We start from the raw sequence: 26,389 nt of genomic DNA, 5'->3' as shown, positions 1-26,389 counted from the left end.
TATGCCAGTGTCGCATGGACTGGGCCAACATTCCCCCCTGAATTAACCTCACAGTTTTTGCATACATAGGGCCGCCTATGTATATGTACATAACAAAAATACATTCTTATTGAAATAAAACTACATTTTTCATTTTTGTTTCCCATGCATAAAGACATAAATGCTTACACAATACATCAGAAACTATTACAGTCTCAGAATTTTTGATTCACAAAAAAACCACACATATGTTTAAAACTATTAGTTTTATGGTCTTTCATAGGTAGGCAAAAGAGTAAGTGGTATCATTTCTTGCTGAACACTGAAAAAGTAGAGTGGAACCAAAAGCACAGGATTTACAAATGGATAGTGAGCACAGGCACAGTAGACACAAGTGAGTTTTAAAGGGCAGGCTCCTGGACACTACTCAGTTCATGGTGGCTTGAAAGATACTTGTTAAGATAAATTATACATCATATCATCATTTTTCCTATATGCATTCCTAAATTAAAAATACTTCAAGTTATTTGACTCAGTTATTTCATTTCCCACCAATGAAATACCTGATTTTCCACTCTGAATGAAATATCTGAAGTTCTTAAAGAAAAGTAAACCAAACCAGCAAACATGAATATCTTTCATATTATTCTTTCTCAGGATGTAAAACCAGAAAAAACTATTAGATCACATGGCCTGATTGTCTCTAAACCCCAACCCATTACTTTTCATAAAACTTCTACTATACTTCAATGAAACTAAACCAGCTGAGCCCTCAGGAGATAGAGCTGTTTGTGCAAAAAACCAAGAGCCTGAGGCTCTATCTGTGACCAAGACTTTCTGGAAAAAGAAGCTGATGAAAAATTGAAGTTATCCTAGCAGGCAACCCATGCTTTGTATTGAGAAGCAAAGAAAAACCAGACAGTTCTTGGCAGTCTGCTGTCCCCACACAGACAGGGGAAGAGAGGGATAAAATGTTTAGTTAACTGTTAAGTTTGAGCCTTACTAGAACAGAATTTTATGCCACCTCAAAGCACACATGCACTGTGTCCAGTAATGACTAATCTCTGGATTTTCATCAACAGGCAATTAAAAAAAGAAAAAAAAAGGGAAAAAAATAAAAGACCAATTGCACTCTGGGGAGAGAAAAATCTTCCTATCTCCTGTTAAGTACCACCTGAATACTTGAAGATTAGATTAGAGTCACTCCCTTCAGCATTAAGCAGTTGAGGTCAGTTTACATCACACTGTCTTAGGGAGATGTGAAATCAGATGTTGCTTTGTGGCCCCATTGCCCAAAACTGAAGGTTAACTACAGCGACTGCAATATAGTAAGTTGGGCATGCACATAAGACAAAACCATGTACACTAACAAGATAGCAGCCTTCCAGCATGAAGAGATGAGTCATTTAATTCGCCAGAAATTTGCAGATCGTCACCGACTTTCTTAGAACCTTTGCTTTGCTGTACCGATCAACACATCGGCCATTCTTCATGTCTGACAAAGACTGGGTTTGCAAATGATTAGCAGGCTCCGGACTGCAGTCGAGAGTTTTGAGTTCAGCAAGAGGTCAACCATGAAAGGAGAGCAGGTGCTGATAAAGCATAAAACCCTCAAGATGATGTTAAGGGCAAGGAGTTTGCATCAAATTTGGGAGGGGGAAAAGTGGAGAGGAAAGAAACGGAAGCAGAGGGGAAGTAAGAAGGCAGCAGGCAGAACAAGAATGGAAATAAAAGAATGGGATGTTGGAAATCAATGGGAGAAATTTGAACCTTGGCCAGAATCAATTAAACAGATGTTTTATGGAAATTCTATACCCAGGCACAGATTTAGTTTTAATAAAGTTTAAATAGGACATGTTATAACATACTTAAAAAGTAATAGTTGTGTAACTGTATTGTATCTAGAAAATCCTAACGTCATTGCCAAAAACTATTTATTGCAATCACACACTGCTCTTGTGCAATTCACATGATTTTTCTTTTTTTTTTTCTTTTTCCTTTTTAGACAGAGATAAATATGTGCTGTATGATATGCTGGAAAACAGTTTCTAGGTTTTAGATCACAGTATATCCTGATGAATAAATGTTTTTATTTCCTTCCAAAAACTGTGGGATTATGCTTCCATAGAGACAATTACAATCAAGAAAATAGCTACTCCATAAACCAGTAAGTCTCTATATTCAAAAAGTGTAAGCAAAAATAAACACCATCATACAATATAACAGATAAAGATATATAAGAAAGTTTTATTAGGACTAGTGAAGAAAACATTGGTTTTCCTATCTATGACAAAGATCATATGAACGTATTTTAATAGTGTTCTGTAAGAGCATTGGCCCACATATACTAACGCTGTGGAGTCGAGAGCTGAATCCATCTCCCTCCAAATCAGAGCAGGGAAGACTGTTAAAGATGCCAATGAAAGGTGGTCCTGCAAATGTTTTATGGCACAATGAGCTCCTCCCGGTGTCTATGGTGGCAGACTCAAGCATCAGAGCTCAGAGCCATCAAGTTTGGGTTCTTAGTGAGACTCCATGAAAATTCACATTTGAGTAACACTTTGAGCTGCCAAAAAAAAAAAAAAAAGGGGAAAAAAAAAAGTACAAATTACAAAGGCATGAAGGCTTGAAATAACAAAGTTTGACTAACTCTCTGAACATCTAAATGCTCCACTGCACAAGTAGTCTACCTTCACTCTCACTAACAGATCCCAGCCATGACCCTTCAGCAGAAGAGAAAAACACAACAAATCAGACTATCCTGAATTCACTTTTATAAAGCTGTCTCTTCGTTCTCTGTCATAGGAGACCAGTTTGAAACCATGTTTTATGCCAGTAAGAAATAAGAATCCCATCTCCTTTGAATCAGGCTTTGGTGTTGCACATGCCCCTGCAATCACAAAGTTACAGATAACTAATCATAATTATTATTCCACGGCATTTTGGTGATGCTTTGCTTCAAGATGCTATTCCTTGTGAATAGGAGAGGGAGAGAAAACACTGTCAAATTTAATTTTCTTCTGTGTTGCGAAGTTCTGTCAGAATTTTTCTACTCTGCAGATCCATACGTAAGCTACACTCTGACACCTACTTACTATAGAAGCAAATCCTTACAAATGTTTCAAAAATTGAAAGAAATTTAAGGTCTGTATTTTACTCAAAGGCCCATATTGAAGCCTGCTCTGTAAGTCCCCAGTGCCTCAGCGAAATGTCCCAACAGGTGGACTGTTGACTAACTAGGGGGTACTTGCACAGTAATCTCCTTTTGGCATGGTTTAGATTTGTGTAAATGTATATTCACTTCACGAAGGAATTTAGCTTGGGTTTCCAGCAGCCCACAAAAATCCCTTGACCACAGGGCTAGTGTCTTTCTGGGAAAGAGAACACATTCTTTTTCAGTGGAGAAGTAGTAACAAAATGGCTATTTATAAAGAAGGGCTATGGAAACTTCAATTTCAGCAAGCCTACACCTGATGGAGCTGATTTAGGCAAATGCTTTGAGAGCTGGAATATGTGGCAGTTAGTAGGTTGACTGTTCTTCCCTTGATACCTGTGAAAATGCTGGCAGGTCCATTTTTTGTCTATGTAAAACATGCCTATAATTTAAAAAAAGTTTTTCAAGCACAGAAAATTATTTCCTGTCATTCTCTATAGGTGGGGGGAAAGCACCACTGCTTTTGCAGACAAGACACAAAGGACAAAAGAAATTTTTGTCCTATTTTCCAGAAACACAGGCATGTCAGGCCCAATTTATATAATCCATGACATGTTGGGTGCTCTAGGCTGCATCCACGGAAATAGATAAAGGCATGTCCTCCACAGATTTAATGAATGGGAATCCCTGCCCCTGGCTAATATAAATTGTGCTTGTTGGTGGGTAATTCTATTGATTGTAATCCAGTTACATCTACACATGTACACATAAGAGTTTTCAGTAAAGTAGCGTAACTATTGGCCAAAAAATACAAACATAAACCAACAACATGTTTATATTTCTTTAAGCTATATGAAATTAGTATGGGGGAAAAAAAGGGGGGAGAAAGGGGGGCGAAGGGGGGGGAAAGGGCGGTGCTATAAAAGGTGGCAAGGAATGGTCTGCATACCTATTTGCAGATTCACTGCTGGCTAGGGATGGCAAGGCATGATGGAAGGGACAAATACTGTTCATCTGCATTTTTACATAGGTCAGGAACAGCCTGAAACATTCTCTAAAGAAAAAGGAATATGATAAAAGCTCAGGTAATAATACCTTTCCTGGCCTGCTCTTAAGTCAGCTTAGCTATGTTCTGGTCCTCTATCAAGGCATCTTAAAATGTTATAGTCCCTGTCCCAGGAACTAAACATAGAAGAGAGATACAAAACTTTTTAGTGAGCTCCCTTCTTGCTCATGCAATCACCCTGCCCAGAATATTTACTTATAGCCCTACATAGCTATTAAAATTTCACTTTGCGTGCATCACAAACTCAAGTTAGACCAATTTTGCCTGCACAGTTATTCATGGTCTAGAATTCAGCACTTCTGAAAATTTCAGCAAACTGGAAATATATTTAGAAACAGGCCTAGTATAAAAACAACCCACCTCAAACATTTCAGTTCATTCCATTCAAAGACTATCTTTCATCTACCTCGTTACTAAGGTGCTCAAAAAAAAAATCAAGCCTTGGGCATAACACACTAAAACTGTCACTCCACAGGAAGAAAAAAAGTCCCAGTTGACATGTTTTATTTTATTTTTAAGCGCCTCTCTGCTAGAAAGACAAAGCAAAACAGAAGAACTAACTTTGGTTCTGCTACGTAACACTGTTATTTGAGAGATACTAAAGCAAATGTGATTTTTGAAAGGCATTGCTACTAGGCCTTGTAACCATGATACAATAGAATACAGTACCAAGAGAAGAATTCCTGTGCAGACTTTTCTGATAATCCATGTAGATCAGAAGGATCAGAATCAGGCAGCTTCATAATGTTAAGTCTAGCTATTATAATTCCAGATGTTACTGAGTATGTTATATAAGGAAGTATTTGCTCTGATCCTTTTAAGTCATTGCATTGCTTTGCTTTGACTATTTGGAGTGAAGTTAAAATAATCATTTGACTTCTTTGCATCACATTATTTTACGTGTTCTTAATATTTTTATTACTTTTTCACATTAAAATAGAAAAGTAATCCATGCAATTTAAGCAACAGACATTTATTTTAATTGAATTGTATATCAAATACTTCAAGTGATTTCTCAATATGTTTTTATTACCGGAGATGAGCAAGTCACCCCCCTCCAAACCCAGCGCCTTTGAATTTTAATAAATTTGGTATATTAATCTGATCAGAAGAACCTTACAATATCTGGGAAGCTTAGAGGGCAGGGCAAGTGCAAAAAGCCTTCAATGGAACCATGTGCTGACAAGTTGGATCCCTCCCCCGGTCCTCCCACTCTACTGCTAAGGAGTGGAGGGAGCCTCACATACTCTAATTATCTTTGCTTTCCATAAGAGGTAATCTTACAATACATTTCCAAGAAAATGAAGTTATATTAAACCACTGAAGTGAGCCAACCAATTGTCCGATTCCTATAGAAATGCAAGGAATTGCTAAGCCACAGACAAACCTCAATCCTGCAAATACTTCTGCCTATATTCAACTATTCCAGTCCCTCCCATCAGTGGAATGACATCAGCAAACTTAATTCTTTTTTAATTCATGCATGCAGAAGTAAGGTCTATCTCTTATTTGCATGACTCCGACTAAACATTCACAATGTTCCATAACAATGAGTTTTAAACAAAGAGAACTGCTATTCTACTAAAAAGGAATTAACATTTTATCAAGGGTGCTCAATTTGAAGGATGAATCAAAAATTCGAATACTTGACCCACATCACCATATACAGGAGAAAATTTGTTTGCATAATCCCGAATTTGGCACTACTTTCTTTAAAAACAAAACAAACCCACAAAACACCAAGATGCACCACATAAGAAGAGAAATGCATCATGAAACTGTAAACATAAGATGAAGGTACTCTAAGCATATTGCCAAAGACACACCGAGACTTCCATCTTTTCTTTCTGACATGACATCTTTAAAAAAGAATAGGATTATTCCAGAGACAAGAACATACTTCTTGGATCTAGAAATGGCATTAAAAAAACCCCCATAAACTTACTGAAAAAGACAGTGTGTTGAGAAAAAGAGGCCTATCTCTCCCTTAGTATAATTCCAGTGACTTAAGGAGAGTTACGCTGGGTATTAGTTTGAGCTGTAATACTAAAGGACAACTATTGCAACGCACTGAATCTGTTTAATTAGAGGTATCAATTCAAGTAATGAGGCAATTTTGTATGCAAGCCTCTAAGAAACCTGAAACCAAACACAGCTTGCCTGTATAAGGGTTGCATTCCAAAGCCTACGCTTAAGCCAATTTTACGGATCTGGAGTTGCAACTAAACATAAATCACCTGATTCACAGCAGAACGTTTTGGGTGTGTTAACCTGAAACACTGAGAAAATTTCAGCAGATGCGGGCCAAGCCATGACAAAATTTAAGTTAAGATCTGCACACCCTTCTTCAGCCCCAAACCACCGATGCTGGCATAGTTCTTTGTCTAAGTATCTGCATTAGGCTGGGACCTGACACTTTTTGCTCTTCTAACTCAGGCACTGGGTATCTGTAGCTTCACATATCTGTTGCCTTCATTTATGTATTACAGAAAGATTTGATTTAGCATCTGAGAAAAGACTCTGCAAACCTGTATTTCTGGCTATTCTGTTTCACTTGGACTTGAGGAGAATATGTGGTAATGTTGTCTGGATAAAGACAGAATTTAAATGGGGAGTGTTAGGATTTCTTTACTACACTCTTCAGACATCTAAATTGTACTTAAAATGGGTTAAGAAGACCTAGAGCACACACAGCTATTTGGTGTTGCTATGTAGATTCTGTTGCTACCACATATGAAAAAAAAATACCCATTTTATTTCTCACTTAACCTACCATTTAAGTTCACAGAAAGCATCAAATGATTCAGGTGTTCAGCTACTTGAGTATTTGCATTTCCAAAAGTGGTAAAAGTAAAATGGATCTCTCTGTCTCAGGTCAAGCATCAACCATATTAACAGGACTGTTACGAAGTGCTTAAAGTTGCATGTAGAATAACATTGTAGCAGGGACACAAAAGAAAGCAATGCAGACTTCACATTTAGGTTGCCCCACTGTGCACTGTTTGATGCTGATTTTTGCAGAGCATTACCAAGGCCAAGTCTGGTCATGCTACTAAATTGGTAGACTCAGACTACCAAGACTGGTGGAGACCCAAGAACAGCAAAAAGAGACTGAGAAAGTCAGTATAATTCAGTGTCCAATGGCTTGAAGTGAACAGGCCACTTGTTCTTGCAAGTACAAGCTGAGAACTTGGTTCCCACCAGAACATCTCTTTCTTGCATCAGTAAGACCCTTCGGTGTTTCCCTACAACTTCCTCTGCAGCTGTAAGCAAGTTAGTTTTAGCCCCCCCCTTTTTTTTTTTTCCAAAAAAAGCCCAAAAGACTACTACTAAAAAGCCCCTTGGTGTTAAGTTTGCCAACTCACATGATTTCAGGATTCTTTCTCCTCACCGAAAGCTAGGAAAAGGTGGCATGAGCTAGTTCTCAGAGGGTTACCACACACTGAAAAAACATGTAAGGCAGGGGATGCACATACACACCTGAGGGGACTAGAAAACTGTTAATTTTTTTTTTCATGGAAATCCATTTTTGATAATATTTTCTTAAGTTATTGCTCTTACTTTAAGTGCATAGGCAATGGTCTCCTATTAGACATGATTTAGTACAAGATTTTATCTCTTTCCCCCTAAAATCACTATAAATTTCAAATTCACTATTTATTATAACAGTATAAAGTTATTTGGCCTTTCCAAAATGACACATTCAAAAGTCAAACCGACATTCTAATAACAAATTAAAGTTTCCTTGTCACTAGAAATTCTTACCCATATACAATTTTAATACACGTCCGTTCAGCAGCTCCAGGCACACAATTGGAAATGTTAAAAACTTGGAGCATAGAAATGAGCTTCTCCCACATGCAGCTTTTTCTGGCTGAGCTACAAACCCACAGAAATGATAGCTTGGTATGATTTGTGGTCATAAACTTCAACAGAGCTGTATGAGATGATGCTCTAAGAAAAACGTTAAGCCTCCTCTGCCTGGGGGGGGGGGGGCGGAGAACGAACCTCAGCTTTTCCTTACTGCTGCTGTTCTGCTTAACTAATGTAGAGTCTGTTAACTGGAGAAGAATCACCATAAACTACTACGCTATTCATTGAATTGTCCTGATCTCTTTAATGATATTGCCAATAACATGCCTTAATGAAACAAAAAAGGCATTCCAGTTCAACAAATCACTTGAGAGGTTCGTCCCCTTGAAACTGAATAGAATTTAAATAGGACTACTGTGAATTAAAAAATACTCTACATAACCTGTACATAAACAGGAAAGCTTGCAAGGCCCCATCCTATCCACATAGATGAATTCCTTGCAAATGTAAACCTAAAAAGGACAGTCATGGTAGCTTTGGTTTTTTGGTGGGGGTTTTTTGGGTTTGTTTTTTTTTTTTTTTTAAAGAATAACAATGGGAATTGATATGGACTTAGGGATGTATAGAACTAAATAGTTCAGTTGACTTAAGAATTTCATATTATCATTACCGGCATTGATGAATTGGTAACGGAAATTAAGAAGAGCAATAATGACTATATTTTGTTTGCATCTGAGAGCTGCTTGCTAGCTTCTGGAAAAGAGGTTGTTGGTTTAAAACCACTTTGTGAAAAACAAAAAATCAGGATAGCTTTCATTGCCTGTTAATCCCTGAGCCTTTCCATGGAAACCATCAAAGCTCAGGTGGACAAGGGAACTGATGGAGTCTTCCCCCCCCTGCAGGTATAGCTCCTCTAGCACGGGGAGACCTGCGGCAGCACATTCCCTCCTGCAGGTGCATCTTCCTCTAAGTGGGGCTCCCCATGCAAGGCCAATGCAATTCAAGCTATCCAACTGCCCAAGCTCATCTTTCCATCACATTCAGTGCCTCTTCTGGCAAAGAGACAGGGAACAGCTCTTTGAGCAGGAACTGCAACCCAAATGGATATTCTCCCTCCTGTGATTCCAGGCTGGTGGCAGGTGAGGAAGAAACACATAGCGACCACGCTGCTGGGCGTGCCAGCATCCTCCACCCCCAGACTGGCTGCCCAAGTGGCTGTCAAAGTTTGACTACACTGCTGATGATCAATTTAAGATTTTAAAGAGCATTTAATTCACATTTGAAATTATTGGAGATATTAAACACAACTGTTACAAATTATTTGACAGTTACCTTAATTAAGTAGGTCTGATTTAATATTTCCAGCACAGTTGAAACTCTTACTTTACTGGGGGCCATGGAAGTTTCTCAGCATGTTAGGTCCAGTAAATGAAATTGAGTTCAAGCAAATCTATTAACACAGTCCAACACTTTCCACAGTTCATTACAAATAATAATTACTTTCTGAAAACTTCCTCCTTCACTATGAAGAACAGATCTGACTCAGTGAAAACAGTATCAGTGAGGAAAGCTCCATTTTTGCTGAAAGATTCTTGAACTTGTAAGAGCTTTTTTTCATACCTGCTAGCAGTTGCCATACATACGTTATATCAACAGATTGCAAAAACTGCCCAATTTCTTTCAGACAAACCATCAATATTACCTCAATCAATATACTATCAAAATCAGCTCCCTACATTATTTACTAGAACTGAAGTTGGCTACATAGACAGAAGAACCTGCAAAACTGGAGATCTGCTTATCACAGGCGCCTTGGAAAGATTTCTTAAAAGATTAACTTATCTATTATTTTAAGCATTCTTTAACAACATTAGTCATCTATTACTGTGAGCTTCCTAAAAAGGGCTAATAATTTAGAATGAACATTATTTCTTCTTATCTTTGTGATTTGGAAGATATTAGCTCAGCTGGGGTGTCTCAAACAGATGTTTGATATAAAACATTCATAATTCATTTGACTATATACTGAGGTCAGATGGCACTATTTCTGTTTCCAGATGAATCTAAAGTGAGCTTCGCATTGCTGAAAATGTGCTGGCATAGCTTTTAACGTAAAAACTCCTTTAATAAATTACAATAAAGTATCATGCAATTGTTATTTTTGTGAATATTCCTGTGATGAAATTTTCCTACTAGAAATGCACAAAAAGCTTATACAAATCTCATGAACATTGTTAGAATAAACTGAGGAATATTTTAGCAGTATTAATTGTTAATGTTCTTTCAATGCTAAGTATCATCAAGTACTGCCTACCTGAGAGAGTTCTGTGCTGCTTTTCCTCACTACATTGATATTTCTGGATATATTTAACTTAGAAAAAAAAAATCAGGGCATAGGCGAATAAGCAATAAAAATAAATTAATGTTCTACACATCTGTATTATCTTCCTAAAATCTGTAGAGTTGTCTGGGTGTCCATAGTGACGCATAGCGTCATCATTCATTGCCTTCATGAGGTTAATTTCAGGCTATTTAAATAAATTTTCTTCCCTGCGTGCTGATGATAGCATGTGATGACAATTTTGCTTCAAGTTAGTCACTAAGGGCAAAATGGAGAAGTTTTGTTCAGTCATCTTGGGGTGCTTGCGCAGGGTGGTGCTGCCAGTACCATTTCGCTGCAGCACCAGCACGCCACAGCAGTTTACCTGCTGCCTTCCTGCCTTTCTCTGCCAGCAGAGTTTATACACATTTCACACACTCTAAGGCTTTCCACAGTCACATTTTGATTGTATCTATATTGTTAGAGAGATTTCAAATGTTGCTTTGATTTTTTTTTTTAATGTGTTTTCAGCCTTTTAGTGTTTGTTTATTATATTCAGTAAGTTCATTCATGCGAAGGAGCATATCTGTGTGGGCTATCTATGTGTAGTAATGTCCCTCTTTAAGGCCACTGATTCTTTTTACCTTGAAAACCTGTGTGTATTGGGAAGGTGATCTACTGCATGCACTGTTACAGCGTGTAGAGCTAAATGCTAATATGAAGGATACTCACCTCATATACAATGGATCTGACCATAGACAGGCATTTCTGCAAGGCACTGTACTTTCTATACGACATATCCAAAGAGATGTCAGATGTCCAGCTGCTACTGAACCCATAGGAACCCAAATGGTGGGCTGCTAATTAGCATTGAGTAGGTTTGTCAGCTGTACCTATGTAAGAAGGTATCTTTTATGTTCTATAAAAATACTGCAAAGGATTAAAAAAAAAAAAAAAAAAAAGAATAAAGGGAAAACCACCGGGGAATCTATAAATGTATTGAGAAATTTTACTTTGACCCAACTGAAAAGAAAAAGAGTTAATTCAGAACCTCTCTTAGTAAAGAATGAAAGAGGAGAGAAAAATCATACCGTGTGGACCAACGCAATTTCCAAGTACTCAGTGCTGCTAAGATTTGAGCCAACAGAAACTAAATGTGTTATTAGGAGGTTAGTGCAACTGCCCTAGCACTGCCTGTGGAGAGGAGGACTAAATAACCAGTTTTACAAGGTAGACAGACTGTGGTCAGGATTGGCGAGACAAATGTTTGTAAATGATTACATCATGTCTTGAGCGCTAAAAGCATGTAAGGATACTAGAAATAATGCACTACAATGGCTTTACAGCACCCATATTCGTGTGGCTGCCATGCTTTCAGTCACAGAGGGAGACAAAAAGGGAAAGGATTTAAATATACCTTCACATATGCATACGCACCATTTTATAGCCTGTTTGACTTGTTAGAATTTATCCTTTACAAACACAGGAACTGCAAAGTTCACTAGGAGGTTAGGTAAAGTTTCATGTATGCCTGTTTGCTTTTCCTTCTCAAAGAAATAAAAATGGCTACCGAAAAAAACAGATGCTGCATGAAGGGTTGAAGCAGAGATACTATTTTTTTCTGTGCTACCTAGAAGCAGACAAGCTCACACAACTTCCCACTATTGAAAAATTTGCTGCTCACAGCAGCACGACTTACCAGTAATAATAGAAAAACAAAGAAGCGGTGTGCTTGCTACGTAATACTCACATATCTGGCAAACTAAATGCTCCTGATATGTGGCTGGTTTTGACAGGAGGTGAGGGGATTGGCTTTCACAGATAAATACCAGCAAACAAAAACTAATTTGCTAAACATTGCACTACAGAGACAGTAGACCCTCAGGTCGCTACTGAAAAATGACTTGGCTTAGCAAGAAGAGCACTGATATTGCTTGCGGTGCCAAGACTGGCTTCCTCCCCACCTCCTCCTTCCTTGTACATTCACAATTGCAGACCTTGCCAAGGTTCTGTGTTTTCTGCCTTTTTTTTTTTTTTTTTTTGCATTCAATATTGATCCCTAGTGCAACGATGGGTAACAGTATTGGAAAACACAGCCATTATCTCCCTCCATCTTCATAACTTACTACACTCCATAGTAAACAAACTGAGTAAACCAGGTCAACAAGAACAAAAGAAGCTGAGAAAATTTTCATGGCTTTCATTTGAATGAACTGTACTGTCCATCTGCTTTTTCAATTACAACATAAAAGTAAATAAATAGAAGAACCACTGTGAAGTAATAATCAAAGAGTAAATTAAGCCTAGCTTTTTTCCTTTGTTCTTAAGAAAGCAGTTTTAATATTCAGAGATGGTTTTCTAACATAAACCCACTTTCTAGGCTCTATCTTGTTTTCTGAAGAGGAGAACTGAGGAAGAGACTGCCGGTTTGCATTGTAATAAACAGAACGCATAAACAATACACAGTATAGAAATTACCAATATAACCCAAAGCCCTCTGAGATCCTAAGTATATGCTAAAATTTCAAGCGGCCATACCCAGATTTAGCAGACTCTCCCAGTCAATATCATTTTTGTATCTCCTGTAACTGCTTCAGAGATGAAGATACTATACATTACCAAACCCCAGGAGCTTTTCAAGCTTTACGTGAAAAGCAAGTGGTACATTACGGTTTTAAATTCTGAAATCTGCAGGGACTATAAAACAGAGTAAATTAGTTGGCTGGGTAATAGAGCCAGGACCTGATCCCATAGTGATGAAAGAATTTCCCAACATTTCCAAACAACTGGTTCAGCCAGCTAGCGGAGGTATTAAAAAAGAAATAGATTGATCTAACCCCAACTTTTTAAAATAGTTGTGACCTTTGCCAAAGCAGAAATAGGGAAAAAAAAAAAAAGAAAAAAAAAATAGAGCGAGAACAAATGCTTTTGTTTAAATGCTCTAGATAAGGATGCAAGATGTCTTACCTCTTTTTTTCAAACCTAAAGTTTAAATGGACATAATTTTAAGCATCAAAAGAGACAGAACTGTATTATCATAGATGTTAACAAGAGGCAAGAGTATATAGTAATTGAACTTTCAAAAAAGCCTGCCTTACAATTCCAATTTCAAATTACAGTTGCATTTTCTTATTTCACATTTGATCCACACCCTTGCCAACTTCTTTAAGCTGTCATGCCATGCTTATGATTGGAGTAACTCTTTATGGTGCATATGTACAAAGCAAAAAAAAAAAAAAAAAAAAAAATTGTTTGAGGGGAACATGTTCATGACCATCAGACTGATGAACTGAAAGAAGTGGTCAACAAAATGGGTAAGGAGGTCAATATATGAGCATGCCAATAATGCAGCTTCATGTATTAGATTTTTCACCCCTAAGTAGACTTTGCAGAAATGTGTTGCTAAAATCACTGAGAATACACTTTCAACCCCAGCAATTTGAGTCAAGTACAATCTCAGACACTTCACGCTTTGGTATTTCTAGCCAACCTCTTTTGCTGTATTTTCTCTGAATGTTACCAATCATCTATGCAATTTCAGCTGCAAAACTAATCTTTGCAGTATATTACATGTAATAACCCCTTTTTAAAACTGAAGCCCTTATGACCTCTACTGTATTTCAAGAACTTTTCATGATCTAATACGAAATTGAAATATTTCCTTTATCAAGTCCAAATATATTTCTTCTTCTTCAAGTACCACCATCTTCTTCTGTGCAATGAGAGGCAAAAGCTTTGAAAGGATTCCTGTAACCCGATTAACATTTTTGTAATTGCAGGAATTTCTAGAACTGCCGCCAGGTTATAAAACAAAATCAAAATAATATGGAAGGATATTTGCACACAGGCACAGAGAGGTAGAAGCCATATGACTCTGAGATAATTCTGCACTCAAAGGCTCTCATTATTTTACAATATTTTATAAAAATAATTTATATGAATTGTCTTTTAGGAAAAAAGAAGTAAAAGGACAGAGGCATGACATCATAATGAAAATTTTAAAAATCCGGTTTCTACTTAACATTTCATTTCTTAACAGAAGCAAGACATTCATTAAGAAGGGATGCAGGATTAGATTCCACAGTCATCCCAGTTAAAACATGTACACACACATTCACGTATGGATGTGCGTGCGCACACAGACACACTTTCTGTTAAAGGACCTTCAGCTGAAGCAACTGTGATCTAATCTTCTCTAATGAGGCAAGAAACCATTAATTCTGATTTTGGTTTTGGAGCAATTCTGCCACCCACAAGAAGGGTAACACTGAGAATGCTTTTTTTGTGTGTGTGAAATGGTGAAATCACCCTTTACTTATGGCAACATACTGGATATATCTAGAGGTATTTTAAAGGAACAGTTTCCGTAACAGAATCTAAAAGGGTACAGAAACTGCTCTGTGCTAGATTGTAAGTTCAAACAGGATTTTTTTTTTTTATTATTATTATGTATACATGCATTAATGATTATTCAGTGCTTCAAGATATGAACTTCACTGCCCAGGAGGCTGTATTGTTCCAGGTATAAACATCAGGCTCCCGCAGATTTCAAGATCCTATATATTGGCTTGCTCCGCTGAATTCTTCTGTCACATGCAGCATCCATTATATATTAACTACACTTTCTTATTGCAGATGGCTGGTGATAAAACACAGTTAATAATCCAGTATCTGTGTTTCTCAAAACATTTTAAAAGCACAGCCTTATCATCACCGATTCCTCCTGCCTTAAATGAAGACAAACAGAAATGCTATGAAAGGCCTCCACAGTGTCTAACCTAGAAGGAAATATAACCTAAAAACAAACAGGTGACAACTAAATATTTTCACTGAAACTGCTGAAACAGGTTTTTTTTGGTTGGTTGGCTGTTTTGTACAATGTGTGTTTTCTTTAAAAAGGTGGTGAGATTTGGGGTGTGGGGGGGTATTTTTTCTTCCATGACTCATCCAGCATGAATCTCTTCTGCAAGAAAGTGTTCCAGAAATAAAAAGTGATACTCAGAATAGTAGTATGTATGCAGATGAATTACTACACTCTACAACATTGACTGAAGAAACCCGACCAAAAATGAAAACAGCCAACATGCAAACAGAAACGTGATGGCATTTTCAAGCAAAAATTGTTTGTTTCTTCCCCTTAATAGTTCTATTATTTTATCCCATAGGTTATTCATTTCCACCCCAATATATTAGGTTTCCTGTATAATGTGAACAGAAACATTGAGAACAGAAGTTACTTAAAACAGTAATAGGTCCTCAAGAGGGCAGGGAGGGAAGGAAAAATAATAATAAAAAAAAAAAAAAAAAAGGAAAAGTACAAGGTTCTCTTCCCCCCCCCCCGCCCCTTTCCTTGTTAATTTTAATTTTAGTTCTTTTTTCGGTTGTGCTTCTTCAGTAAGGGCAAGGTATGGGGGCACACAGAGTGGGGGTGGAGGATTGGCTTCCCTCTCAATTCCAGCTGGGGTTTACCGAGCCCTCAGGACCAGTGCTCACTGTCCCATAACTGCAATATCACTGCAGCGTTTCCTCCGGTTCAACCACCATCGCGTACGGCGCCGGTGCACGGCACACACCAAAAGCTCTTCCCCTTCACCTCCTGAACGGCGAAGAGCGCTTTCCACCTGACCCGAACAGACTGGCCACCCAGCCCGAGGGGTGGCCATGGGGGCCATCACGCTCGCAGGATGAGCCAGCTCCCGCGAGCCGCCCACGCTGCCGGGCCAAGGAAGGCACGACGCTGGCGAGGTGGCCGAGCCAAGGCAGCAGCGGCCGGCAGGACCTTTTAAGGTAGAGATGGCAGCGTCCAGCTATGACCATCGGCCACAGCAGAGCCCTCGCGTTGAGCAGGACTAGAGGAGGTCCCCTGTTATCAGCGTGCAACATCAGCGCTGTGGCACTGACAGCCACCCACCGTTTCTCCTCTCGGAGCTGCTGAGAATGGTGGCAACTGACTTTTATCTTATGCTAAATTATTAACTCGATGATAAACACAAGCAAAAGTTGCTTTGGGGTAGGTATGTATGTTTTTAAGTGCAAAACGTCTACCTATTAAAACAACAGAAATTTATTATTTTCATTGGCTTTCGGCTTACGTTATAAAATACACTACATCGTTTTGTAGGATTTTTATTATTATTACAATTCCATATTTCTGTTCAACTCGAAATGATGAATGCAAAACCAATACAATAAGTAACAAATGTATCCACGGTGACCAAACAACAAACTCTAAAGCACAGCACGGTGGCTGAAAATTAGCAGTTATTAAAACCACTCCATCAAAATTCTGGTGCAATGTAAAAGAAAGACTCATGTAATCAGAAGGGTCACAATAAGTTTAGTTATTTGAAGGCTCAGCTCAAATAGTAGAATATACGTAGTGGAATGAAGTAGAAGAGTAGAATATCTCAGCCCAAAATCTTCTTGGAGGCTACAGCTTTAAAGAGAGCAAGAAACGCTATTACCGATTCCTGAATTCAGCAACTTTTCTCTCTGATGGTTAAGAAACTCACTTCACCCATTAATACTTGCTCTATAAGAATAATACTTTCAGAGGGTTAGGTCTTACTTTCCACGGTAATTATTTCAGTATTTATTTCAACCTTAATGCTGTACACGTGTGTTCCCACTATGCCACCTTACATCAGCAGCAATTAGACAAGAAGGCCCAGAGAAACAAGCAAGATGCATACAAACACACAGAAATGCCTTCTTTTTCTTCACTTCCTATTCTTTAGGTGGCCCAATAGCGGTAGCAAGCACAGAGAAAAAAATACCACAGAATTCTTTATTAATATTAAAAGGAAATTATTTTTTTTCCCCTCAGAAAATATAAAATTCTGATATTTTCTACATGATGGCTATAGCAATTTTAAGTCAAAGTAGGTGTGCGATGTACACAGTCAAGCTTTCCTCCGGCTCTGTGCAATACTGCTTTGTGCAGTAAGTGTTACTACAGGCACAGGTGAGATTACAGACATTATTCTGGCTTCTCACAGACAGAGCAGGAAAACACCCAGAACAACCACAGGTAAACATTATCCCCATTAGCTCATGCTTTGTTATGCAAAAGACAGAAACAAGAACATTCATTTAAAACTTAATATTAAAGGAAGTTTCAGACTGAACAAAGCAGACCGACAACCTGCCTAACAGAAACTTTCAGCTCTGCTCTCAGAAGTGAAATTTCCTACAAAGCAGAGAGAAAGCACAATCCAGTTTGTTCCAATTAAAAACTTGTGTTGCACCAGAAAACAAATAAGCATGTCAAACAGCGGTTTGTATTTTTTCAAAGTAACAGTAAAATAAGTTTGATCACCATTACATGTTTCTGAAAATTATAGACAGAAAAAAAAAAAAGATAAAATTAAGTACCATCCAGCTAACATATACCTAATACCCTAACCCGTATAACTTCAGGAAACTGTAACTTCTAATCCTAGTCACACAGGCAATTGTTGCAAAACTGACTGTAAAAAAATAAAACCCATCTCGCGCTTGCAATGGTATTAAAGGTAGAAAAATAACCCAAAAGAAATGAGCAAAAAATTAACCTAACACCACATTTTTAATGGTGAAGAGACTTAATCCAAATTACTCAAACCTAAAACCATAATGCTTGTCTATTCTTCCTCAGTCTTTTGAAAGATGTAGTAAAGCTAAAACATTGCAAATTTATCTTTGAAAGGGACACTGAGCAGTTCTGACAACTCAGCCAATTTATATTTTTTCTGTTAGGACAGTTTACATCAAAATCAATCTGCTTTCATAATTGACGGGTTTCACTGTTAAAGACACCCCCCCCCCAATATTTTTAATTTTATTAAAATAAGAAAATAATGCTTAGCATGTCATAAAGCATAGTACTTCAGTGACAGGGCTCAGAGTATTACAAAAGTTCTTCTTCTCTTAAAGCTTGAAGTGAACTCCTGATTCAATATTTAATGAAACTGAGAAAGCTGCTGAATGTCCCAGAAATCCTCCAACTCTGCTCTGTGTTCATTCTCAGTATTATGCAGCTATAAATTAACACTGAGGCTAGACGAGATTTCAAGTAGCCAAGAATAGTATTTTTCCATCACACCACTAAATTTTCTTCCTTTTTTTTTTTTTTTTTTTTTTTTTTTTTTGCTATTTAGCAGCACTAACTTGCAGCATTATATTGCAATTGTACATCTCAGCCCAGTACTGCAGCACTACATTGCTTAGACATAGCTCTGCGCTCCAGCATGTTTTTAGGCTACACAGCCAGCTCAGCTGTAAGCCTAAGGAAGATTTCCATCAAGCAACAAAATTAAACTCTGCACAAATATTTAACAGCTCTGAGACCTCTAAAGGCTTAAAATAATATGCATTTCGTGGTATGCTAGGAGCCAGCCCCACACGGGTGATCAGCATAATGCAGTGTACTCGGCAAACACACCACTGCAAATAAAGCATTGTTTTGCCTTTGTATCTTTGAATTCTTCAAACTAAAAGCTGAATGAAATACTAAGGCTTACTGTGCCTCCCCACCACAGACAGTGCAGTAGCAGCTCGTCCATTACATTAAGTTCGTCTAAAACTTCCCATGCCTCACAACCATTTCTCATCCTCTCTCGGCAGATGAAACACAAGTTCACATAAAACAAACCTAGGATGTGTTCATCCTATCTAGCTTATTTTTCAAGCTGCTAAAACTACGCGGTAGCCCACTCAAACAGAAAATTTCCCAGACAATGGAATCCTTTCAAACTGCACAGCCGACAGGGTTCCCCAGTTGTCAGTTTTAGGTGCGTGCCAGCACGAAATGTTCTTGAATCGAAATTTGTAATAATCACTCCTATTGATAATGTGAGCAGAAGCAGAATTACATCACAGTTAACACTTACCAAAATACATTATGTTTCTCATTAATCATGCAGTCAGGATCCCACCGCTGTGTATTCAGCATTAGCTCCCGCACAGGGCTGACATGTAAAACAGAGCTCTTTCATTCTACATTATGTGGAAATTTCCCAGCACAAGAAGCGTGAGTGAGCAGTGTGCCTCCTCAGGATGAGCGCTTTGCAGGCAGTCTTATCCCTGATACAATCCCTGTCTGATTTAGCGTTTACTCCGGCTGCATGCTGCACTGCCCATTCTTACTGTAATCTGACTCCTCCTTCTGATGTCCTTGCTGTGCCTGTGACATCAGGACTAAGAGTACTACAAACAGATCTTTTCTTTAGCAGGCTTGCAACGACGTGCTTTAATATCCTGGTTAACCTAACTCTGGCTTGGGGGGGGGAAAAAAAAAAAAAGCCCTTCTAAAATGGTACGTATTTTTTTTCTTTTCCTTTTTTTTTTTTTTTGGCAGCAAACGCATTCAGTGACATAACGTGCTCAATTACATAATAGATGGGAAAGACAAAGCGTATATTGTTAGCGTATTTTTCTTTGAAGGGCAGGCTCCAGGAGAAGCCCCGAGCGCCCTGATTCCCCAACTTCAGTAGAAGATAAAGATGCTTGGCACTTTGCAAGATCATGTCTCCCTAGGACTTTTTTTTCATTTCCCCCCAAAATCAATTGTTCCATTTCAATAAATGATTTTAATCCGAATGTTGGATAAAGCTCAGTCTGTTTGTATTTTTAAAAAACAGCTGACAAATAGGTAGTCCAATTTCAATGGAGCTGAACTGATTTTTTTTAAACTACGATTTCTTCGCATGAATAACAAAGTGTGAGGACGGGAGATATATGACAGCGAGGATTTGTAATGGAGTTTACAACCTTTCACCCTCCAGATCTCCAGTTCCTTTCCGGTCCAGGTTGATAAGTCGTTAGCAGCTGGTAGCTATTTTATTGTTCTGTGACAAATGGAGTGGTCCTAAGTTTGTTGTAAATAGGTCCCCACACAGTCCCTGCTGCTATACAAACTAGTAGCAACTTCAGAGGAAGAAAGACCAAAGAAATACCGAAATACCCTCCACCATCTACACATAGTGCCTCGGGATGGATCTGACACACACCGGTGTGGCAGCATGGTGAAGACGATGCGGTCTGTATTTATGCACGTATTATGCCTCTTCTGTGAATCAATAGAGGACATTGGTTTCCTGCTGTCAGTCTGGCATACATCACCGATAATACACTTAAACTTAATAAAGGTAAAAAATAATGGACAGTATGCTGAAGTGTTTATTTCATTATAATAGGATCTAATGGGATAAATGCTTTCATTCTACAGGAAAGAGGATGACGGGTATAATTCATTTAAAGCTCTACTTCTTATTTGTAAAACTCCACACAGTAACTACTATTTCATGAGGCCCAATCACTTAGGGCAAAATTATCCCACCAGCACAGCAGCCAAGGAATGCTCCAATTCCAGCAGAAGAGTTAAGAGCCCTGGTGCACATCACCACTACGCATCTCTCAGCAAGAGTCCTCTGCTGCATTGCTCTCACAAGGTTTCATGCTACCTGTATGAAAGTCACCGAGACTAAACGCTGCCGGGGGCAACTGGGGCATGAATTTGAGTCCTGTCCCTCACTGGCAATTCCACAGCTCTCCATTTCTGATGCCTAGCCTTTCTCAGTGCCCTTTCTTATTCCATCTGCCCCTAAGAAGAGGCGTGCCTGAAATGAGAGAAAAACAGTACACAGATAAACTCCAAAATAAATTTTGCTTCACAACTAAGAAGCACACAGTGCGAGAGCACGCTTTGAGGCCATAGTGCGTGAGGTAGGAAGATCAAGATTTCTTGCATGGTTCAAACTGACCAACAGCAGCCTAAGTTGAGCAAAGCCTAAATCACAGTAAAGAAATACTACCTAGAAACCCCTGAAAAAAAGAAAAGAAGCTGTCTAGAAACCATGGCCTGTATTTTAACTAGAGGGTTTGGACAGCAAGTAACAGAGGGTATTCATGGCACCTTCCTTTCCTCTATTTCATCATTATAATGCTCATTCAGTTCTACTGTACAAGGAAGGACACCTCACTACAGGAGAAAATACCACCGTCAAAGGCTGGTTTAAAATATCTCAGCTGAGCCACTCTCATGTCCTCTGAGCAGTAGGTATAAGCTACTATTAGGAGCCTTCTGCAGCACAAGCATTCCCTCCCCTCCCTTCACCGAGGGTAAAAGCTCAGAGAATCAATTCACTGTGAAATCCTTCAGCTCCTTTGCTAGCTCCAAAGTGCTTTTGCAGAGGCGCTGCGTGACATCCTTTAGGACAGTCTGCACTCAGGCACAGCATTTGCCTGTTAGGCTGCGTCTACCTTATCACAAAAAAGCTCGGGCTCATTCTGTTGGGAATCAGACCCTGCAAGATGCAGGCTACCTCCAGTCTCGACGTTCCTCCAAGCTGATATGCCTTGCTGATTTGTGCCGTCAGCTGGCCAGCTGAGAGCCTGGATACATGTCTGTGTAGACGTACCATTAGTGGTCAGGCAGCAACCATGCTGCCTTTAAACATCCCTTCTTGAGCTGGCTGCTCTGTTACCTGTAGCAGGTCAGCTCCTCAGGAAGCATAAACAGCAAAGCACCACACAGACCGATGTATTCTCCACTACTTGGTTCCCAACATTACCTCCACTTTTGTTTTGCCCTTTAGGATGCAAAACAATCAGAACCATCTCCTCCCCTTATTGCATCTTGTGTTCTTACAATAAGCATACAATCAAAGTAGCCAAAGAGAAACTAAACCAAGAAGTTTTCTTTAATTTCTTTGCATTTCAACTATGGAACAAATGCAAGGGAGGAGGGAAAAATCACTGGTGGTCTCTCCTGGAAAGCTTTCACAGCCCAAATTCACATACTCCATGCCAAGCTCTGCTTTCTTTTACACACATACAACATTAACAAACTGCAAAAAGAAGTAGAGCTCCAAGCAAGGGACAAAGAATAAATTTTATTCCCAGAGTGGGATATTGCCACTGTCAGTGAAAGCAAGGATTAGTTTAGTAATTGCAATCCCGAAAGGCTGGTGTTTTAACGCAAGCACTGAGGACTCTGCTGAAGACAACCGTGGGGAAGCACAGCCAGGAGCAGCAAACACTTGTGTGCGTCTGAAGATTTGGGTAGACCCAGTCTGGGCATGCAGGATCATGCAGAATGAATGAGCAAATTAGCCCATGATGTCAGCTCACGGTGCAAACTCCCAATCATCAACAAGCCAGCACAGGCTAACCAGCATTTAGCTTTGCTACAGATGCAGGTCAACTGCAAAATTATCATATTTTCATGCATGGTTCACCTATAAAAACAAAACCCCCAAACCCTCATGATTCAGCAATAGCATAAACATAATATGAAGAAAAGTACCTTTTGCTAAAACAGCAAGCCCACAAGCTTATTTCTAATAATAGAAGTAGCTTCTACTCCCTGAAATTCTCTTTCCTAACAACCTCCTCCTTTTTTTCCTAATGGCATCTCCACCTTGATTTCTTCTGCCCTTCCTCACCCTGACAACCCCACTTTGGTAAAGGGTTTGCCACAAAGAGCAGATTTTAAAAATGCAGACAACCCTACAAGACATTACCTCCTCGGAATAAACCAAAAGCAAGCTGACAGTATACTCCTCCCAGAAGTACAGCGCATACCCTACATTTCTCCAGAGCTGGGAAAGCTACAGGTTACTCCCCACGCATGACTTGGTCTAGAGCCAGAAGGCCACTCTTTGTGAACTAGCCACGCTATCTATGCTTTCTACTGATTTTTATCTATCCACTGATTTACACAATGCCTCCATATTAAGTATTAAAACCACTTGCAGGCATGTCTGTTGCAGAGACCAATTAATATTTAATATTAATGCACCCAGTTAATTCCCTAAGATTCCTGGAAAACTCTCTTCCAGCCTTGAATTCTCCTAGGAGGCAACTAATATTAGATTTATACCCAGACTCTTACCAGTTGGCTTTGATGAATTTCAATTAGTGAGGCTGACCACAAACCTTTTCTTGCAAATGCAGAAGCATGTCAAGGGACTCTTTGCCGGCAGAAATGTAATAGTAGGCAACAAAATACACTAGTGACACAACATTTTAAGTTTATGCATCACGTGTAGTAGGTTAAAAGATCTCATATGCTTGAAAGGTTTCCAGATTTTCCTAAAACAAATTTTATCTACTGTACAGAGACAGCTATTAAAGAATAAAAATGTATTGCGCAAACATTCGTTTCTGAAAATAAAGTGGGAGAAGCAATCCAAATCACACTTGACCTACTAATTCTCCAAAAGCACCCCAAAACTAAAAGATTCTTGAAGGTAAAGTAGGGCTAGAACTTCTACATGATTTGGAAATTCATGTATTGCAGATATTTCATTCCTATTAGTACTACAGTAACCACAGTGCAGAAATAAAAAAACAGCAAACAAGCCACAGTTTTGTAAGGCTCCAAAAGTAATTGAAAGTGTTTCCAAGTGCACATATTTTGTGCCCCAAATCAAATATACTAAGTACATCAGCTAGAAATTTGGTTTGTTTTTATTTTGAAGCCATCTGGAGTACTTTAAGACCTACTACACAATAATGCAGATTTTGTGATTCGTTACTAATCTCTTGAGGTTACACTAAAGGGTAAGAAGGGAAGGAGCAAGTTACGCTTGTATATTTTAACTAGCCATAGAGGCTCATCTTTGGTTTAGCACATTCTCCACTGGCTAAAACTACCAAATGTGTTTTTTACCCTTGACTCAGAAGTGTCACTTCTGGAATTCTGCAATATTTGTCACCATGAATACCATTTAACTGCAGCAGTACCCAAAGGAACTCTGTACAGCCACACGTGAATACAACTGGAGGAACTTAATTAATCTTCCTGTCACTTCCATGATGCTTTTCATTAGTTTAGCTGCTATCTGATCAACTGCTCCATTCTCTATTGGAAATGGCTAACCAGAACCTCCTATAAAAGCGTTTTCAAGAGGTAAACAAAGGCTTACCTTTGATTCTGAGAGCCTTTACAAATCTTTGCCATGCAGACTTCATCAGTTCAATAACAGTACTTGCAGCACTGCTCTTTTTAAGCAACTGGGATTTTCTACATACAAGGCTTAAGAAATATAAACAGCAACAATATGCGTTTTTGTAAGCTTAAAGCTAGTACTTCTAGTATTTTATAGTTTGAACACAGATGACATGTGGCAATTGAAAGGTCATATTTTTTCTGAATTTCCTTCCCACGGATATAGATAGTTATTACACAAACAAACAGAATGCTGCCAACATAAAACCAAACCGACGTTTTAGATTACTGCTGCTTATTGTTTACTAAATGCCCACTCCTGTCATCTTTTGCTCCTAAGCATGTGACAATATTTAAGATAATGAACGTGAATGAATACACAACTGGTACAGAAGCTTCTTTGAGTAGGTATATTGATAATAACTTTAAAGAGAAAGATGGTCTTAAAAGCAAACGACAAGACTGAGAAGCTTGTTTGAGTTCCTGTCAAAAGATATTTTCACACACACACACAATTTCAGTCAAAGAATGAAAACTGGAATTGGTGATGACATCAACTCCAACATGCATAGTCCTTCCTTTCTCCCTCTTCCCCTTGTAATTTTATTTCTGTACTGCATTCAGTAAAATTTGTCTAACTAACGTGCGGGTTTTGAGTATATCACATGCAGACAATCCATCACTACCCTTGGTGAGATGAACAAATTAGTCAGTGTTTCACTTTTTTTGTCCATCTTTCTGACACTCTCTACAATTTTGCAACATACCTTTTAAGATTCATCACCAAATCCTGGCATTGTATTCTCACAATTTATAAATTTATAATATATAAATCTAAATTTATAAATCTAGATGTTGCACTGAGAAATTCTGTACAGCTTTCGCACTCTAGATTCTTTTTTTTGCACTCTGATTTACAAGATGCAATCCGTTCAGAAGTCTGACCTGCATTTTGCATTTCTGATTGCACCATCATGAATTAGCTAAATTTGGTATGTAGAGGACCTGTCAATTAACCCCTTCTTAATCAGATGTGTACAAGCCTTATGCTGTATAGTGCATTTGTTTAAAAGAAAACAGTGGCCAAAACTATGCACGTCTATTATTTCTAAAATCATCTTTATCAATCAAGTGACAAGTCTCAAGTAACAAAACCAGATATTACGTAGTGAAATGGTCTGTTTATACTGCCTGTTTTAACTGTCTGTTTCTATTCAGTTAAACTAAAATAACTAAAATTTATTGCATTATTAATTAGAGACCTTTTCATTTTGCTCAGAAATGATAGCAATGCAGTTATTGCATAGGTATCAGTTACATTTCAATACCAGCAAATCATTAGCACTCCTGTACTCCTCTGTGGTTTCCACATGGGTGGTTTGGGATTTTTTTGGGGGGAGAGGTGTTGGGGTGAGGGGTGTTTGGTTGGTTTTTGTTTGGATTTTTTTGGTTGTTTTTTTTGTTTTGTTTTGGTGTCGTCCCCCCCATCCCATCCCCCCCTCACTTCAAGAAGCTGCATTAATGAAATGGGGATCTCCTCAACAAATCTTTTAGGACTCTTGTGCAAAAGTTATCCAGGCCTATTGATTTTAAATAGTCTTCAGTCCAAGTAGCTGCTGCTTGACGTCCTCCTTTCTTTCTTCCAGGCATTTTGGAAGGTCCCTCAGCACACTTGTGACATGAGGACAGTATCAAGCATTTTTCAAAATACAGAATAAAAATATTTATTTAACACTTATAGCTCTTTCAAATCACTTCTAACAATCTTACTATCTCCATCTAGTGGTTTATACTATTAGGATTTTTGTTCTTAATACACTAAAAACTTTTTATTGTCCTTTGCCTTGCCAACCACAGATTTTTCATTTCCTGTTTTTGGCTTTCGCTATAAGTTTTCCATACTTCTTACTTCTAATTTATATCGATTAGCATCCACTTCCTCTTTTATCATTTTGTTCCAAGTTGCTTTTTAATTTCTAGTTGCTGTCCTTATTTGTGGCTGAACCAGAACAGACTTTTAGCCAAAGTTTTCCATTTTCTGAACATGAAATGACTTTTTTTTAGTCATCTGACGACCTCTAGTTATTTAAGGAAGTGTCAATTTTGTTTCCAAGCCTTTCTATC

The 26,389-nt window shown here is 38.5% G+C and overlaps 1 protein-coding gene across 4 annotated transcripts in view; it reads right to left on the bottom strand.

Moving 5' to 3' along the window:
- Positions 1 to 26,389, bottom strand: part of ZNF385D (zinc finger protein 385D) — a 464,447-nt gene that overhangs the window by 165,853 nt on the left and 272,205 nt on the right. The window contains exon 1 of one of the 4 annotated variants that reach the window (XM_076331203.1): positions 19,203 to 19,519. The exons of the other annotated variants lie outside the window; for them this stretch is intronic. Within the exon in view, the coding sequence (XP_076187318.1) occupies positions 19,203 to 19,224 (22 nt within the window). The 5' untranslated portion in view covers positions 19,225 to 19,519. Of the gene's footprint in view, positions 1 to 19,202; positions 19,520 to 26,389 lie in introns of those variants that run through there. 4 annotated transcript variants of the gene reach the window in all.

This window comes from Aptenodytes patagonicus, chromosome 2, assembly GCF_965638725.1.
Source record: "Aptenodytes patagonicus chromosome 2, bAptPat1.pri.cur, whole genome shotgun sequence".
NCBI lineage: Eukaryota > Metazoa > Chordata > Aves > Sphenisciformes > Spheniscidae > Aptenodytes > Aptenodytes patagonicus.
Note: the sequence above shows the minus strand (reverse complement) of the source record. Positions and strands in the feature narration are given on the sequence as shown.